The 18,062-nt window shown below is 55.6% G+C and overlaps 1 protein-coding gene across 1 annotated transcript; it reads right to left on the minus strand.

Moving 5' to 3' along the window:
* Positions 1 to 126: 126 nt before the first annotated feature.
* Positions 127 to 16,966, minus strand: Pigr (polymeric immunoglobulin receptor). Its single transcript, XM_010613133.2, has 11 exons — positions 16,827 to 16,966; positions 10,589 to 10,680; positions 9,634 to 9,978; positions 6,899 to 7,558; positions 5,536 to 5,868; positions 4,665 to 4,988; positions 3,480 to 3,684; positions 3,006 to 3,127; positions 2,249 to 2,380; positions 2,100 to 2,158; positions 127 to 1,097 (listed from the first exon to the last, which is right to left on the minus strand). Exons 2-11 carry the CDS (start codon positions 10,629 to 10,631, stop codon positions 1,002 to 1,004), a joined length of 2,319 nt encoding a protein of 772 aa, XP_010611435.1. The 5' UTR covers positions 10,632 to 10,680; positions 16,827 to 16,966; the 3' UTR covers positions 127 to 1,001.
* Positions 16,967 to 18,062: the final 1,096 nt, after the last annotated feature.

The raw sequence follows: 18,062 nt of genomic DNA on the forward strand, positions 1-18,062 counted from the left end.
GGAGCTGAGAGGGAAAAGACCTTCATCTCTAGCGCTTGGGAGATCAGCTACCCCCAGGCTCGGTCAAACACCTCTTCTTCCTCTCCACTTGGAAGGAACTCTTCAAGTCGCATGTGATCGTTCCTCCATCCCAGATCCACGTGAGTGACAGGAAGGGAGAAGGCCGTCTCCCCTGGGTTAGGGCCTGTGAAAGCTCTGCCTCCGTGTACATGTTTCTTCCCTTCCTGCTTATTCTACAGTTGCCTCCAACAGGGGACAGGGGCTCAAAGAGAGATTGCTGGTCAAGAAGATAGGAGATGCCCGATCTTTTCGATGCTGGTTTATGTCACAGGGTGCCCGCCAGGTCCCTCTCAGGACCCCTGTCCTATCTAGCGGAGTAAGAATGTGTATCTGTGAAGACTGCGTGGATGCCCCAGGACCCTGGCACTCTATGACATCCCCCAGCAAGGGCAGAGGTGAGAGGTCTCGTGTTCCTGAGTGAACAGACGCAGAGGCTCTGGCCTTGTCCGGGGACATGCATGTGGCCTTTTAAGGCACACCTGTCCCAGTGTGCAGCAGGGCACCTGGATTCACACACGTCTTTGGAACGAAGGAAAGAGGAAGACAGGAAGGGAGGGAGGCAGAGATGAAGCAAAGGGGTAAATCTCACCACACGGGTACAGAGGTCTCCAAATGGCTCTTTCCTGAGATGAGCCCCAACTGGTCCCTCTGCTTTCAGGGTGTCCCCTCCCTGACTCCTCCCCCAGTACCCTAGGTTCTCTCAACAGAAAGAAGCTGCGGGTGGGCGCCCCTCACCGAATCACTCCCTCGCACTAACAGAGGCAATTAGGCGAGGCTTCAGCGTCACCAAGGGTGGAGAAGGCGGAGCAGCGCACCTCTGAGGATGGGGGAGCCCTGGTGGGGTGAAGGCAGGCAGTGGAGACCCCTGGAGCGGGGGCCCCGAAGATCAACATGATTCTGAAGGTGATTGTCATGGGCGAGCGACAGGTGTCTGGTGCTGCTCAGGCATCCGTGGGGCCGTCCTGGGCCTGGGCAGCAATGTTGCTGGACTGGATCAGGAAGGCCGAGTAGGCCATGTCAGCTTCCTCCTTGGACGACTGAAGGCAACAGCAGAGACACTGGTGAGTGGGGCTGGGAAGCGGGGATAACTCCTGTCCTGGATTTGTCCTTGGCCTGAGCAAGGCCCCTGTGTGACCCCATCCTCCCTCCAGCTCTTTGCTCACCAAGAGGACTAATTGTGAGAAATGGAAAATTGCAGCCTCTAAAAATACCTCCCTCTGTCTCACTACCTCCTTCTGACACACGGGGCGGAACCACCTCCGTGGCCTGGGCCTGTCCCCGGAAGTGGGGCCACACAGCCCCCGTGCAAGGTGGCCTAGAATGGCACCAGCCAAAGAGGTCTGTGGTTTTCTTTCTCCACCAGCTCTGAGAGGTCGCTCCAGCACCCCCCAGGCTGGCGGAAGAACCCTACTCCAGGACCAACTCCCTCTCCTGATCGGGGCAAATGGGGACCCCAGTGATGTGAGGAAAGCAGAGACCAAACACCACTGTGCCTCGGGGTCAGAGGAGAGGTGGTATCCTTCCGGGGGCCAAGGCCTGAGGGGAGGGCACTGTGGAGTTCAAAGGCAGGCATTGCCTCTGTGGATTCAGGCTCTGGCACCTTGTTGCAGTGGGCAGGGGTGCCCAGTGACGATCGAGTGTCCACAGTGAGCAAATGTCTTCTCGGTCCAGCCAAGCCCTCACAGGAGGGTGGGTAACCAACCCCTGGGGAGTCCCTGGTCCCACAGCCCTGGAAGAGCATCCACCCTGTCCCCGGTGTTGACGTGTGAGCTTCCTTGCTTCCTCTACCCTCCTCAGCTCCTGGTTTCCTTCCCTCCTCCAAGTGCAGCTCTCCTCCTTCCTTAACCTCATCTGCATCAACATTCCACAACCAGGAAGCCACATCCCTCCCTCAGGAAGACCGCCTCCTCCATACTATTTCTGCCATCTTCCCTGCTCTGGGGTCAGCCCCACATGGAGGTGATCTTCTCCCCGCGTCTGGCTGACGCCCCTCTGCCGCAGTTCTGCCGTGGCCAGGCCTCCCTCCCTGCTCCCCTTACCCTTTTTGCCCTCTTGGGCTCCTCAGTGTCCACGGTGCTCTCGGCATTGGCCATGGCCTCTGTGTGGAGAGAGTGGCCCGTCTCACCTACCCTGTTCTCACACAGGGACAAGGTCCGACCCAGTCCCACTGCCCAGGCTCTGGACGTACCGACTTTCCCTTCAAGCTCTGTCTCCTGAGTGACTGTGGAGGCTCCCACGTTATCACTGCCACCGAGATCTCTGGAGTTCTCGAAGTCCGACATGCTGATGTCTGTCCGGTAGCTTCTAATTGATAAGCGGTCTGTCGAGGAGGAAGGATCGGTGTGGGAATGGGCATCCGCCCTCTCTGAGCAGGTCCCCTGAGCCTACAGGGCAGCCGAGGCTTTGGGGGCCTCTCACAGCCACCTCGGACTCTGACCAAAGCTGACAGAAAAGATCCCAGTCCCTTTTTGTGGGTAATCAGGACATGATGATCCCTGACCTTTGTCACTCGGTGACTCTCAACACACAGTGCCCCGTTTTGCCCTCATCATCCCATGGGATGTTGTCATCCTGCCTGGAGTGATGAGGGAACGGAGGAACGAAATGGGGATGTGCCAAAGTCACGCACTGTACCAGTGATCAGGGAGGTCAAAGCCCAGGTATCCTGGCATCCTGGTCGCCTAGCAACCTTGTATGTGAACTTAGCCCCAAGCAATGGGACATGGCCTGCCACGGACAGAATCTGGACAGTGGTACCTAGTTAATTTGGGGGAGTCTGGGGTGCATCTCCTAACCCCCATTCCCCAGCCTCTGCTTCCTCGGAATCCTCTGTGTGAGCCTATGGAAAGGAGGAGGTGTGACGGCCTCCTCTCCAGGCATCTGTGCTAGGACTAAGGGCTCAGGGCTCGGGGCAGCAGGTGGCTGGGGAGGATTTGAGGACTCACCCACGTTCTTCCGGTGCCGGGCTCTGGCCACCCACACAGCCACGGTTCCTATCAACAGCACCAGGCCCAGGGGCACCAGGGTGGAGAGCAGAACTTTGGAGGTCCTGCTTTGTCCCTGAGAGCTGAAAGAAGAATTACATTAGTCTGTCACAGGACAGAGGACCTGAGGGCTCTAGGCTGCACTGTAAAATGGACTCCCGCTAGTGCCCACCCCAGTGCTTCCTGATAGAGCTCCTTGCTCCTTTAATAAGTCTCCAGGCCCAGCAAGGCAAGAACAGGGGTGTTGCTGCCTCCCAGCCCTGGGAGTTGGAGCTGGAGCTGGAGCATAAACCCCGCCTCAGCCGTGAGAGGACTGAGGGTGTCAGGGACCCCAAGGCATAGGCAGAGGCAGTGCTGGCTCTGCTCTCTGACCCTAGTGGTCCAGACTCAGCCGCTTGGCCTCTGAGGTGTGAGGAGCCCCGGATCTCTGCTCACCTGCTGTCAGAGCTGGATGCTCTGCTCCCACCGGCTTGGTTTCCTGGGTCCTCCACCACTCTTTCCTCAGAGAAAAGCTTGGGGTTCAGAACAGCTTTGTTCTGGATGGCTTTGTTCTCAACCTCCCTGCCTTGGGGCACTACCACCTCCTCCTCGGGAGCACTGTTTGCAATCTGTGGGTTGGCTGGGTTGGGGACTCCAGACCCTGGAGCAGAGAAGAGCAAGGGCTGGGTTAGGGTTTTATCTTCACGTTCTTACTCTTGGAGGTAAGGAGGTCTGAGCAGTGAGACTTCAGGGATCACAGGGCTGGGGTTAGAGGTCAGGGCTATTGGGCTGGGCTCCGCCATGGCACTAGAGACAGAGTAGCCACAGCGTTCTCTAGCTTGTCACAGGTGGTCTTTTCCCCTCTGCTACCAAGTTTACCTCCATGTTAATGGCTGGGGCCATAGATCCAGCTCTGAACAGGGGAGGCTGAAAGCCCGCTCCAGGCCCAGTGTGTGCAGGGCTGAGCAGGACAGTGCTGCCGCCTGGTGGTAGCTTGGCACCTCCATGCACCAGACCCAGTGGACCTGGACCCCATCTGGACTCCCAGGGAGGCTAAAAACACCCTAAGAGCTTTCACGTGGCATGTAAAAGTGGTTGGAAGTGAAAGTTGGTGTTGCCTAGAGTTTTTTCTTGTTGGTGCTGGGGATTGAAGGGAGGGCTTCCCACATGCTGAGCACATGCTTTAGCCCTGAGCTACATCACCAACTCCGTGCCTCCATTTTTTGGATCTGACCTTGTGAATAAGGTATCAGGTCCTCTTCTGAGAGCAGGTCTGGGTAGAGTGAGGGAGGATGAATAGTCGCATAGAATAGTGACTGAAGTTTCTACACACAGAAGCCCATTTAGAGATAGAAGGTTTCTGTCTGGTTTGCAGGGTGAACGTGGGACTCATGGTCCCGTGTGGTCAATAAGCGAACCACCAGTTTTCTACACACAGAAGCGCATTTAGAGATAGAAGGTTGTGTCTGGTTTGCAGGGCGGCCGTGGGGACTCATGGTCCCGTGTGGTCAATGAGCGAACCACCAATTTTCCTTCACTCCCTCACCCAGCTTCCTGCAGCCAAACCTAGGGACCCTGCGACTGAAAAGTTGTTAAGCAAAGGCCTTCGGGGTGCCGTGGGATGTGGGATTGTAGACTCACCCCTCGCCGCCTCCTTCACCGCCAGATAGACAGCCGCAGTCTCTCCGAAGGTCTCGCCCTCCTTCACGCCACACCAGTACCAGCCCTCGTCCTCCCTGGTGACTGACTGCAGGCTCAGGGAGATGAGCCCGCTGTCCGGGTCACAGCTTGTGTGGGCCTGGCCGGGGCTTTCATCTTGGCTGGGCAGGGCCGGGCAGCCCTGGTCGCTCCACTTACACCAGTATTTAATGTCGGCTTTGAATCTGCATGGGTAGTGGCAGTCGAGCTTGACGGTCTCTCCTAACACAGCGGTTGTATTCTCTGGTACCTTGAGGCTCGGTTCCCCTGCAGTGAGGAGGGACGAAAGAAATAGGTCACACCACTGAAAAACAGCACTTGGAGATGGTGTGCAAAGGGACTGCGGTGGTGACCTCCGTGTGTTTCCTCTGTGGAGCGCATTGAGATAAAGGCGTTATGCTGGGCGCCCACAGCACGAATGATGTGCTGATGTAGCGATAGCCCAGGACTCGGAGAACACAGCTCCTGGCTGGCTGCCTGCAGTGTGCTTTCCTCACTCTGCCTGTTCTCCTAGACTCACCCCCAGAGCCGCCTCCCGCGCTCTGCCTCAGGCTCCCTGCCGCAGCTAGGGAGGCCGCTGTTCCTCACAGTAGGAGCTGCCCCACGCGGCGATGGAAAGAGCAGAGGGGGCAGCCACAGGCCTGAAAATGTGGCCTCTGGACAGGTTGGGCTGCCTTTTGGGAAGGGCCCCCGTCCCCCATCCGCGTGTGTGTGGCGAGGTAGGGGAGGCTTGACTGCACGGAGCTGCCTCTACGGGAGTGGCCTTGGGGCTTTCTCCTTCCCTCCTGCCTGGTTCCGATCCGCTCTCTCATACCGTCCACAACCTTGAGCTCCACCGTGGTCCTCCAGCGGATGTCGCCATTGGTGAGGCACCAGTAGAAGCCGGCGTCCTTCGCGGTGAGCTGGTTGAGGATGATGGTGTAGGAGCCGTTGCCCGGCTCCTCAAAGAGAGCCAGCCTGCCCTCGTACTCCGCCTGAACCAGCCCCTGGCTCTCCACCAGCAGCAGGCAGCGGGCGTTCCCTTCCCCTTCCCAGCGACACCAGTACTTCAAGCTCTCGCTCTCCTTGGGGTTGTAGGGGCAGCGCACAGCCACAGAGCCACCCGTCACGCCCTTCACGACGGTGGGAGTCTGGGGGATTATGGTCTCTGGAAGACAGATAGAGACGGCATGAAAGGGATGCAAGGCAGGGACGGCCTTGCCTGGCCCGAGCAGCTTCCCCCGGTGGTCTCAGCCAGGGAGGAAGGTGAAGTGCAGACGAAGCAGCTGCCCCTCCTCCTCTGAGTTGCACAGCCCATGGCTAGGGCCACCAGGAGCAGCGCCAGTGCCCTTCGCCACCAGTATGTGTACGCAGTATGTGTACAGTATTATGTACACCCAGTATGTGCACAGTTCCGAGAAGAGAATGGAGCGGATTTAAGAAGAGAATATCAGCTCTTTCCTTTGGCTTCTTGCAAAGCACATCTGTGTGAGTCTTAGCTTGTCCTACGAAAATGTCCTAATGGACCATTTGTACATTCATAACATTTATCTGGAGTGGGCACGGTTTAACGCGTAAATAGAACAGACTGCTAATCACCAAGACCCGAGAAGCATCTCAGACAGAGGACAGGTACTGCCCCAAGCAGCCAAGGCTGAGATCCAGGGAGGACCCGGAGAGGCTGAAGACAGGGAAGGTTGTGGTAAAGATCTGGAGCCAGAAGTGGAAGAGCAAGGACAGGGACTGAACCACAAGCACTGATCTCCTGAGGTAGCTGTGCAGGGAGAGAAGCAGCAGATTCTCCACGACTTTGCTATTCCCTGAAGTACAGCTGAGCGGGCCAGGTGGTGCTAAGGGGAGTGGGGGGTGGGAGAGAGGCGGCTGGGCACCACCGTTCCGGGGCGCTATGAGACCCAGCTGCGTGTGAGGGGTGGGCCGTCCGCCCGGCTCAAGGCTCAGGGCCGGGGAGGGCACAGAATCCGGCAGGCTTCGAGTCTAGAGCTCAGCTCTCCTCACTCCTGTTAGCTGAAGATGGCCATCCAGAGTCAGGGCGGTCAGGACCCTGCTCTGCTGCCCTGTGGCCCAAGGGTCAGGGCCCTGGACCGGCTGCCGCCACCGACTGAGGGGTGAGTCCTGTGGGGACCTAAGCCGCTCCGCCCGGCCACACTGCCCCCTTCTCTCCTGCCTCTGGGTCTCACCCTGGTTGATGAAGAGCTGCCAGGCCTGGAGGTGCCAGCCATCCGTTGGCACCCCGTCTGGGTGGGCGCCACACAGGTACTGCCCCTCGTCCCCCGTCCTCAGGCCTGTGATCAGCACACTGAAGCGGCCGTCTGAGGCGTCCCCGGGGAGGAGCAGGATCCTGCCCTCGAAGGCTGGGTCCCTCTTCCCCAGGGTGTTGATGATCACCTCGCAGGATTTGTCCTTGTTCACCCGGCACAGGAATTTGTGCACATTGGCCATCTCAGGGCCCAGGGCACAGTCGAACGTCACCGAGCCCCTCAGCTGTCCGTACACCAGCACAGGCTGGGGCTTCAGCACCTGCAGATCGACATACGTTTTGTCCCCGCTGGGGTCTTCCCCAGCTTGGCAGACGTACACCCCCGTGTCGCTGGGTCTCAGTTGGCTGATGACAACGCTGAATAATCGCTGCACAGTGTCTGGAAAAACCATGCGAACTCGGCCGTCAAAGTCGGAGTTCACAGCATTATTCGAGTCGATGATTAACTCGCAGGTCTCATCCTTCTCCTTGCACAGGAGCTTCTTCTTCTGAGCATTCTCACTGCTGAAAGGGCAGCTGATGGTCACCGTGCCGCCCACATCCCCGGTGTAGACCTCAGTGTCATTCAGGAGCCGAGGATCTGCAGGACAAGAGCGGGAGCTGTGATTTCCGTCTTCCAGGGAGATCAGCCTGGCCCCACAGAGGGACAGGCTGGGATGCAACCCTGAAAGCCTCATTGCCAGGAAGAACCCTGTCGGAAGACATTTACCGATGCTTAGAAAACGGCACCCCAAAAGTGAAGGCCTTAGAAGAAGCCTCAGGAAACAAAGCTTCTCTCTGACCTTCTGCCCTCCTTTCTTAGCCCTTTTTCTCCCTAAAGCCAGAGAAACCAGAATTCCTCTTCCCCAAGGCCAGCCATAGAACTAGGACCCCCACACCCCAAGGCTACCCCAAACCTGCCCCTGCCTTTCCGTAAGAGCTCACCATGAGACACTTCTCTGACTCGCACCTCACAGGAGGTGTCCTGCCTCCTACCTGGAGGAAGAAATGCCACCACCATGGGGCCGAAGAGATTCTGAACAGACAGCCCTGCTGGTTTTCTGCTAGGAGGCTGCACTCAGGCCATTTGGTCCCGTCCTGCTCTTCAGGGCCACTCCTGCCTCACCGGGCCAAGGATAATCAGAAGGCTTCCTCCGTGTCTTTGAAACAACATTCTGAAGGCCCGGTCCCCATGAACTTTGCTTGAGTGGATCCGTTATGTGCTCTCTCACTAAGCTGACTCTTGTTACACAGGTTCTGGTCGTGGCCCTCATGGTGGGCAGGATGCGAGTCCCCCCTTCATCCCCTCCACTTTCTAGGGTTCAGCCTGACTGCCGCTCCCCCAGTGAAGCCTTCCTCAAGCTGCCCTGGTCTCTCCCCGCTCTGTGCCCTTCTGCCTGGTGTCTGTATCGCTCACTACATCCCGTCTAGGGTGGTTACTTCCGAACTTCCCAGACCCAAGGGCGGAGATGCGTTTTTCTCACATTTAACTCTCCTGCTGTGGTCAGCATGATGCTCATTCCCAGGAGGCTCCTAAACTCATGTGTGTGGAATTAAACAGGGTGAATGTAAGGACAGCGTGGAGGTTCCAGGGCATTGCAGTAGACGTTTCTAACAATTAGGAGTCCAAACTTGGGATGGGCCGTCTTTCAAAGTAGTGATTAGTGCTTCTAGTCAGAGCTGTGTGCCATCATCACAGTCTTCTAGGGATACAAACAGAGCAGACTCTGAGTGCTCCCTGGCCCCTAAGAGTCTGTGAGGTTCTGAATCTCCACCATCATCAGGACACCTGTGTATGTACTGCACAGAGAAGAGCACACTTATCTTGAAGGAATAAGACACATCTTGGGGAGTTCCTCTAATCTCCTCCCTTAAGATTTCTAAGTCTCCTGTGACTGTCTAAAGTGCTCTTGGGCCCAGGATTTAGCTCCATGGTTCCATGGCCTGCTTAAGCGCAAGGTCCTGAGTTTGATCCCCAGTACCTAAATAAATAAAGTGCTCTCCTTGTTGAACTCAGAAAGGACCTCTCCTTTTTCACCTTTCTTCAGTCAGAACAGGCTTCATCCCTGCCTGTCTCTTCAGGATTCTCCTCACTGGTCAAGAAGTAAGACAGATGCTGATAGTTTTGATGGACTAATGGATCCCAGTTTATTGTCATCCTTGTTTTTAGAGTACTGCTAGAGTTTGGATCCAAGTCCTTCTTTATTTTTCATTTTGCAACGTGGTCTCACTAAATTGCTAATTTTCCCAGGCTGGGATCAAACTTGTGGTTCTCCTGCCTCAGCCTCCCAGAGTGCAGGGATTACAGGAGTGTAGCAGCATTCCTGGCTAGTGGATCCCATTTTTTAAAAATACCTTTTAAAAGAACTGGCAGTACAAGACTTTAATCTCCAGGGTGTGTTTGTAGCCAGAATCTAAGGATCGAAATAAATCTTTCTGTGCCTTTCCTATCACCTTAAACTATAGACCTCATGTCCAACTTCCAACAAACACAGGGAGAAAAGCTGTCCAAAGCCTGGGCCTCAGCACCGCCTTAAAATGTTACTGACCCGGAAGCCCAAGACAGTTTCGCTCACTGCACCCAGATAAACCTGCCTATCCCATTAGGTTCACTCCCCGAGCCTGGGACGCGGTCCCCACTGACTCCTCCAGGGGCCGCAGGAGCCCGATGCTTACCCTCGCTGACCTCCAGGCCCACATCGAAGTTCAGGCCTCGGGTGTTGATGCCCAGGCCGCACTTGTAGTGCCCAGAGTCTTCGCGGTTGACGTGGGTGATGTTCACCACGAAGTAGCTGCTGGCTGGAAAGTTGGTGAGGTCGGATCTGCCCACGTAGCCCTTGGAGATGTAGCCTTCTGAGGAGATGAGGGTCACACAGCTGCCCGTGGCTCCCTGCCGGCACCAGTACTTCCGGGTGTGCCTGTTGACCGAGGTGTCTGGGTAGTAGCACGTGATGGACACAGAACTACCTTCCATAGCGCTCACCACCTTGGGGCCGAATATGGGGCTTCTCGTGGAAACCACTGTGGAAAGAAAAGGCAGAGGTTTCCTGAGCCCCAGGAGGGAGCCAGGCCACCCACCCCGCGGAGATACAATTTGCCACCCAACACCAGTGCACTCTGCTTATTTACCAGCTACTACAGCCCCACATTGCTGCATGGGTCAAAGGATGGCTCGATCACTATTTGATTCTTACTGTGTAATTTCATCAATGATAATCTTTTCAAGGACGATGGAAGACAACCATGATATCCTTCGTGGTTTTAAAAACATTCATCACTTTTGCAGATGCTTTTGCATTTGCAACCTGCTAGTTCCTTGCGTTTCTATGCAGCTGGTTTCTTTTTTTCCAGATAAAAATATTAAAGCCAAGAAGGATGACTGGTTTCCTCCAAATCCATTAGTTAGTCGTGAATATGCTTGGTTTGAGATCAACTTCTTCTCCATCGCCAGAAAGGACCCCTGGTCTTGAGATTAGAGATTTCCATGCCTGCTCCCCCAGTTCCCAGGGCCTGGGGACCCGTTTTCAGATTCCTCCGCGGGACCCCTTTTAAAGGGGAGCGGACTGAGAGGAATGGCCGTAGGGCTGAGTCTGATTTCAGTGTCCCGGGGCGCTGGGGCCTGGTGACATACCTGGGAAGATGGCCAGCAGGGAGACAAGCAAGGACAGCATCATGGCCGGTGGCTCCCCAGGGGCCTGTGCTGCCCAGGCCTTCCGTGAGGTGCTGAAAGACAACAGCAGGAGGTGAAGACCCCCTGGTCCCCTGGGACCAGCTGGGCTGAGAGCTTCTGCAACGCCTGTTTGGCTTTGGATCTCCAGCAACTGGCTGGAGTGAGTGGAGCGTATGAGTGAATGGACCCTCCCTTCCCCCGACAACTTAAAGCCCCACCTTCCCGCAGAGCTTGTTTCTCAGCAGCTATGAGAAGATTCTGTGTCTCTGTCCAGGAGATGCGGCAGCGGGCACACTGCAAGACATCAGACCTGGCTGGACGATTGGTTACGCCAATAAGTGGCCCCCTTTCTGTTTGGCCCCCCAACATCCCTGTAGATGGAAGAGGCCGCCGTATTTTTTAGTGTGTTCAAACCTGTAAGCTGACAGCTGTAGGGTAGCTCTAAGAAGTATTAAGGTCGTAGGTATAGTGACAAAGGCCATTGCCATCACTGATGACTGTCTCACCACGCCCCTGGCACCGTGATGCATAATTTATATGTGTTATCACATTTAAAGGTGCTATCAACTTATAAACTGGGCACTCTTATCCACGCTTTACCTCACAGAAAGATGACCTTCTTCAACATCAGCAGGGGCTCTGCATGGGGGTGGGCAGAGAGGCTGGGGGATCTGAGCCCCGGCTTTGCCCTACTCCAGAATCCATTCTTGCAGCCCTCCACTGGACTGCGCCCACTGACAGGAGCCTTGTATTGGATGCCGATGCTTGTGGTTTGCAGAACCCCATTTCTGACCCTGTTCTTTTGAACTTTATAACCCCCCTTGAAATAAGACAGGTGTATAATCACAGCCATCTCATGCTAAGAAAAGTGATGCCCAAGATCTCCCAGGGCCCTGGTTATGGATTCAGAGTCAAAAACACAGATGCTTTGGTCTTTGGAACCCTGCCTGGTGGGGACTGGCAAAGACAGAGAATCTGAGGCCGCCGATGGGGACTTTGTCACTGCCTGCCTGTAGCTATCTTCTGACCCAGAAGGTGGCCTAGGGGAGGAGAGAGGAGTAGAAAGGGGTCTCCACTGCCCAGAGACTGGGACAAACTCAACTTTGGAATGGATTGGACGAGGTGTTAAAGGAAAAGTATGAAATAAACCTGGGGTGGTACGGAGCACCCACAAAGATAAGGAAGACAGGCACAGGAGGGAGGCTGGGGAGTTATCCCCCTGCCTCTGCCCTAGCGCCTGTGCCCAGAGACTTCACTGACTCGAGCCAAAGGCAATAGAGTTGTTTATCTTGGTTATTTCTTTTCCGTAGGGGAATTTCCCAGCCAGGATCCCTTTTATTTCCTGGTACAGATAAAGATATTCTGTTCCTCCAGTTCTCTGGAAGAGTTAAGGGCAGGGCGAGGACAGATGGAAGTCAGGTGGCCCCCTGAGGCTTTCCTAAGTGTGGCTTCTTGCCCAACCTTCTCACAGGCCAGAGATAAAGCCCTGGCACGGCACCTTTGGCCAGGGCCAGACTCAGCGCCAGTTGAGCGCCCTCCGGCTAGAGGCACAGCTGAGTAGGGGAAGCCGCCGGGCAGGAGCAGCTAAAGCCTGTCTTTTCTGCATCACTGGGGTGGGCTGGCTGCAAAGCCCGGGACCAGCGCTTGCCATTTGTGCCGTCCGAGTGCAGCCCTAGGTGGGAAAGCCACACGCCACACGCTGTCTTTCAAGAGCCCACAGCAGCAGTGACTGTGCGGATTCTCAGTCCATTCTCACTTCTCAGTGAGCAGCTAGGTCCTTAGCGTTTCCTGAGACCGGAGAGGTTCTTTCCATGGGCTGAGCGAGGGTCTCAGCCCTTCCTCTAGACTGGTAAAGTGAGCGACTCGCCCTGTGGGAGACCAGCCCAGGCTTCCTCTCCATTTGTGACGTTTGGTGGCTGGCAGCGTCCCCGTGGGAGGGGGGTTCTGTGGACCCATCACCCTGTGCACCCTAAGCAGCAGGGCCAGAGCATCGGCATGCACAGTTGGGAAGGCAAACCTGGCAGAAAATGAACCTGGCCGGGAAACAGTGCAGTGCCAGGGAAGACGCTGGGCAAGAGAGCACCCATGCTCTCAAGAGCAGAAACTCTTTCTTGCCCAGTGGTAAAATTTAGAACAGTTCTGTGGTAGCAGCTAAAAAGACCCTGGGCTTTAGAATCATCTCAGGCAGACTTTTTCCCCAACTCAGGAGACTCAAGTCCCAGGGAAGCCACAGCCGTAGGGTGGCTGAAGCTGGATTTAAAGGATTTGCTTAAGAAAAGAAAGAGCAACACCTACAATGTGCCATGTGGTGATAAGCCCTGGGCAGCCCTGGGTTCCTCTTTTATCTGATCCAGGGTAGATTTTATTATTTTCATATCGCAGATGGACATCTAAGGGCCAGAGTGATCCTTGACCCCAAGATCTCTGGCAGAAACAGAATTTAAGACTACAGTCCTGTTACTATCCTCGAATGGGTAAAGGGCTCTGTTCTATTGGGTTAAATGCAGACCATGTTTTGGGACATTTTCTGGTCCTGAAATCAGGACGTAGTCATTCTAGGGCATTGTTAGTTTGCTCTGGGTACCTGATACACCCATGACGTGTGTCCCGCAGCTGTGGACCAGGGAAGGAGCACAGGCTGCCCTGAAGAGTAGGCTGTCTCCACATCAAGCTCTCGGTCAACCCCATTCAGGTGCAGTGTGTGCCATTCAGCTGCATGGCCTGGAGTTTAAGCCTTTGCCCGTCTTGTCTCAGTGCCCTCTTGCTCAGGGGAGAAGGTTGGCTCGGACCCGGGCCCTGGCTGACATCCAGAGAGCCACTTGCTCTCCTGACCTCAGAGATCTGAGATCCCAATCTTCTTTGTGCCAGGAGAAAGTCATCTGGGGTTCTCACAGCCCCAGAGGCTGCGGGGAAACAGACAGTGACCATGAGAAGAGGAGAAGCTACAGCTGGCAGTTTCTCACGGCCTGGGAGATGGAGCTGGGGCGCAGGGAGCTCTGGAGTGCGGAGTGTGGACCACTGGCCTGCCAGGGAGCGGGATTTTCTTCACCGGGCCTGAACAGCCCCTTGCCCTGCTTCCAGGAGAGGCACTGCTTGGGCCCACCTGGGACTGTCACTCTCCTGTCCCATGGGTGCAGGGGCTGAGCGCAGACTGGAGAGAGCCTGGCCAGAGCTGCAGAAGAGGAGCTCTGAGGACACAAGAGACTCGAGGTGTCCAGGGTCCTGCTCTTCCCTGGGCTACAAGTAGAGATCTACCATGTGGACAGAACATGCTCGCTCAACTCACTCATCTGTGCAGTGGGGTCAGAGTCCCTGACAATTCTTGCTTGAAGGGCTAGAGGTGTGGGAGAGTGTGAGGGAGGGTAATGGAACAGTATGTATGGAAACACTTTAAATAACATCAAAGGCTCCCCGTGGAAGGAGATCACCATTATCGGCAGGCACAGGACAGGCTGGGCGTCTGGGATCTCGACTTTCGCTGTGGAGTGGCGCGGAGCACCCACTCCTCTCCAGGAGTCAGCTGTGCTTTGGAGTGGGCTGCTTAAATTCTGAGCCTCCATCCCTTCCTCTGTGAGCTGTGACAACTGTAGCACATGCAAGACTTCTCTGAAGCATGAAAACTCGCACACGGTCTTCCGCATGTCTAAAGTCAGCACAGCCTTCTTTCTCCCTGCAGCCGCGTGAGAGGAGAGAAGGCTGCTTGTCGGGCTCCATCAAGTTGGGAGTGAGCGCTCCAGGATGGGCCACGATGGCCGGGAGCAGCGTCGAGGGGCCCCAAGGGCCGGGTCCGAAGAATGCACACCACCGAGCCCTTCCCAGCGATCTGCATGTGGTAACTCGGTCCGTCTTGACAGCCACACAAGGTGGTAGGACAGAGTGGGCAGCCCCGTTTCACAGATGACACAGCAGAGGCACAGAGAGCTGAGAGAGCCCAGGGTCATGTCGCTGCTGATGGCTGCGATGGGAATCTGGATCAAAAGCGCTGGCTCGTAGCCTCTGTGCTGGGCCGCGGAGGGGCAGACCATTGCGCTCAGGCCGTGGAGGTGGGAGCAGCGCTTGCCCAGGGCCAGAGAAGAGGATTCGTTCCGTTTTCTCCTGCCCACCTTTCACCAGAATGGCAGTTTCGGGGAAGACACAGCTGTACCCGAAGTAGGAGCCAAGTGAGGGATTTCTCTCTGAAATCGATTCGCTGCTGTCGTTCAGGATCTTGCAGGTGTCTGTGTGCTCCGTTTATCTCTTGTAACTGGGCCTGTGGAGGCCAAAGCGTCCTTCACGTGGCGTCAGTGCTAGTGACTCAGACCGGGGCCCGCTTCACACCGAGAGAGATGTGGACGAACACGTGTGAGCAGTGCAGGTTGAGTATTCCTTCTCCCAATTCTTGGGACCAAGAGTGCTTTGGATTTGAGATTTTAAGCACAGTTTTTGAATATTTGCCTCTATATAATGGGATATCTTGGGGGTGGGACCCAAGCCTAGAATGAAAGTCACCTGCATTTCATATGTACCTTCTGCGTAGAAGCTGAGGGGGATTTTCGACGATGCCTTTTGTGCCCTGTGCTTTGATGGGGCCTCGCACGCGAGGTCAGGCGTGGAATTTTCCACTTGTGTCAAGGTGGTGCTCAAAAAGTGCTCGCTTTGGGGCCATTTCCGGTTTCAGATTAGGGATGCTCAACCTCTAATTTTTTTCTGACAGTTTGTCTTTTAGGTGACATTGGAGTGTCCTCACAGCCACATTAGAGTGACTGTCCAACCATGTCACCGTGTGTCGTCTGTACTCGCTGGGTGACTTTCAGCACTCACACCACTCTTGGAGTCTTGGTTTTCCCAAATGTGAAGTGGAAGCATGAGAGAAACACTGCCTGTCCCCCAGGGAGGCGCCGAGAGAGAAATCTCCCGAAAAATATCAGCTCTGTTTTCTCCGCACCCACCACGTGTAGGTGGAGCTGTTTCCTGTAAGTGGCTGCACTGGTACCAAAGCTTCTTCTCCTCCATCCCACTGTGAGGGGAGGAAAAGGGTGAGGTGCAGAAGCCCCAGGCAGGAGGACTCAGTGTAGATGGACACAATTGTGCTTTTATAAACCAAGGCAGGGAGAGGCTGAGAGACAAGCAACAATCACAGAGCAACCTGCTCTCCTGCCTCCCGAGTCAGACTTTCTGCTCAGCACCTCAGCAGGCCCAGGGAGAAGCAGGGTGGAGAGCTCCGGATATGGCTCCGGGCTGAATCAATAGCGACCTCTGCTCAAAGCCCTGCTGTGGTGCGTCCCCTCTCCAGGTATTAACGGTGCTGTCATTCTCCCGGTGATGGGGACAGATGATGCAAAATCGTCCTATCACCCAGGGGCACCCTGAGGGGACCCTGGAGCCGGGGTTGGGATGGAGCTTGACCGGCTGCCACCCTTGTGCTAGCAGCGCCACAGCCGGCAGGGGTAAGCAACGTCAGGTCAGCTCAAGGGAGGGACGATCAATCGTGTCAGAGCCAAGGAGGTGCTCAGAGCTGGGGCGACCGAGCCTACTTTACCCTGTTCCTCTGTGAGAACCTCGTTTTCCCCCACAAAGAGCCAGGGCAGGATAACACCATGCCGCATACTTGTGTTTCAGATGGTGCTAGGTGGAGTCTAGAAAGGATTTCAGAGACACTTAGAAGCCCAGAAAAATGGATTGAATTGTGGACTCCCCATAAACTGAAGATGGAGAACTTCAGAGACCGGCAAGGGCTCACTTTGTCCCCACACTTTCTATGCACTCTGAATCCAGGTCTGTGACATGCTCCGTGAGTCCCCGAGTAGCTGAACCACACTGAACAGCAGCACACAATCGCTGTGCTGTTCTGGAGGTCACATGTGCCTTCTCGTTGGGACGCACCTCAACCTAGAGTGGTAGGTGCTTTTACAGCCTTAGGAAACTGAGTCTCAGAGAGATTAGGGACTTGCCTGAGGTCACACAATGGGAAGGAAGGGGACCAATGTCAAAGGGAAAACTCATGCTGACCACAGTTGTTTCTTCCCGCCCACTGATACTTCGCAGAAGAGGAGCCCCCACATTGACCTTGTTCGTCCCACTGCACAATCCCTGCCACAAACCACTGCCCAGCCTGCTGCCCTGTCCTCCTCACCCACTCCTGTAAGGCCGAGAGCTGGAAATGTGGGGGCTGCCGTCCCAGAGAGCATCCCGAGCTGGGAGCCCAGGCAGCTGCACTTACTTTTAGCTACTTCCTTTCCCCGCTGATCCAGTACCAGGGGTGCAGTTTTCTGGCCGGTCCGTAATCCCTGCCTCTCTAGAAGCTGCCAGCAGGGCACCGGGCTCTGCTGCCAAAACTGAAACTGCACTCAGGGCCTGACCCACACCTGGGTCTTAAAGGGCCACTTTCCCATTGGGGTGGCGGCCAGCGGGGCACGTGACTCTCTTTCCTTTCAATTCAGCTCAACGGTCTGGCTCCATGTGCTTGCCCCTGACCTTGGGGGAAGCTCTGTGACTCGGGAACCCTCCATCACCACAGCTGCGGTGTGTGGGGCAGAGTCTGTAACAAGAAGATCCTGCTCTGTCACTTTCTAGCTGCAAGACCTCAGGCCAGTTGCCTTGATAATCCTTTCTGACTGGAAAATAGGAACAACCATACAAATCTACAGGTAGAGGACATAGATATTAAATTCTGTACAATGCCTGGCCTGAGGGATGGCATGAAGTTGACGCTTGTTTAATCATGCACCAGGGTCCAGCGAGCCTCTCCTAGTCCTCGGTACCACACCTCCAGCCACTGGAGAGAGCTCTCTGCCCCAGCTCCCTAGGATGCTCACCCCGGATCAAGGCACCCTCTGCTCACCTTCTGCAAGGCCTCGTTAGCAGCAGTCAGAGCTTCCAGGGGCTCGGGGGATCATGGTGCTTCCCCTGCACTCCGAGGCTGCTCCGGGATCCCCCAGGCTGGGCTCCCCATGGAGGCACTGGCTTGCTGCGTGGAAGGGCAGCTTCCTTCCCTACTGCGGTCCACCGACAGACACTTTCCCAGGGCAGGAGGTGTTTGGGTCTCCCCGAGTGACTGTGGCTGTCCCATGTCACACAAGCGGATCCCATTCCCCAAGTCCCAAGTGCACGCCCCCCGCCCCTCGCCCATTCCCACACACAGAAGTTCTACCCTGTCGTACCTGTGTGGGACTGGCCTGGCTCTCCCTGCAAGGTCCTGTGGGCTAAACCCCAGGCAGGGAAGCAGAAAAGGAGAAATAGGGTTGGAGGAGCACAGGGAAGTCAGAGGCCTGGGTCTTACTTTGCCTAACCACTCACACTCTAGTTCGCATTAACCCTGATCACAGATGGCAACGGCAGGGAAAAGAAACCATGTTTTCTACTGTGGAGCTTCATTTCAGACTTGAAACCCAAAGTAGTCACTTCCAAGGAAACTGGGTTCAACTCATCGATACCTGGGTCATTTCATTCCAGATTA

The sequence above is a fragment of the Fukomys damarensis genome, unplaced genomic scaffold, assembly GCF_012274545.1.
Source record: "Fukomys damarensis isolate Sample0158 unplaced genomic scaffold, DMR_v1.0_HiC HiC_scaffold_11, whole genome shotgun sequence".
Taxonomy (NCBI): domain Eukaryota; kingdom Metazoa; phylum Chordata; class Mammalia; order Rodentia; family Bathyergidae; genus Fukomys; species Fukomys damarensis.

Coding starts and splice junctions, on each gene's coding strand:
- Pigr (XM_010613133.2), bottom strand. CDS start 10,631: ATGATGCTGTCCTTGCTTGTCTCCCTGCTGGCCATCTTCCCAG. Junction 9,979..10,588: donor CCTGCTGGCCATCTTCCCAG/GTATGTCACCAG, acceptor TTCTTTCCACAG/TGGTTTCCACGAGAAGCCCC. Junction 1,098..2,099: donor AGCCCAAGAGGGCAAAAAGG/GTAAGGGGAGCA, acceptor TGTTGCCTTCAG/TCGTCCAAGGAGGAAGCTGA.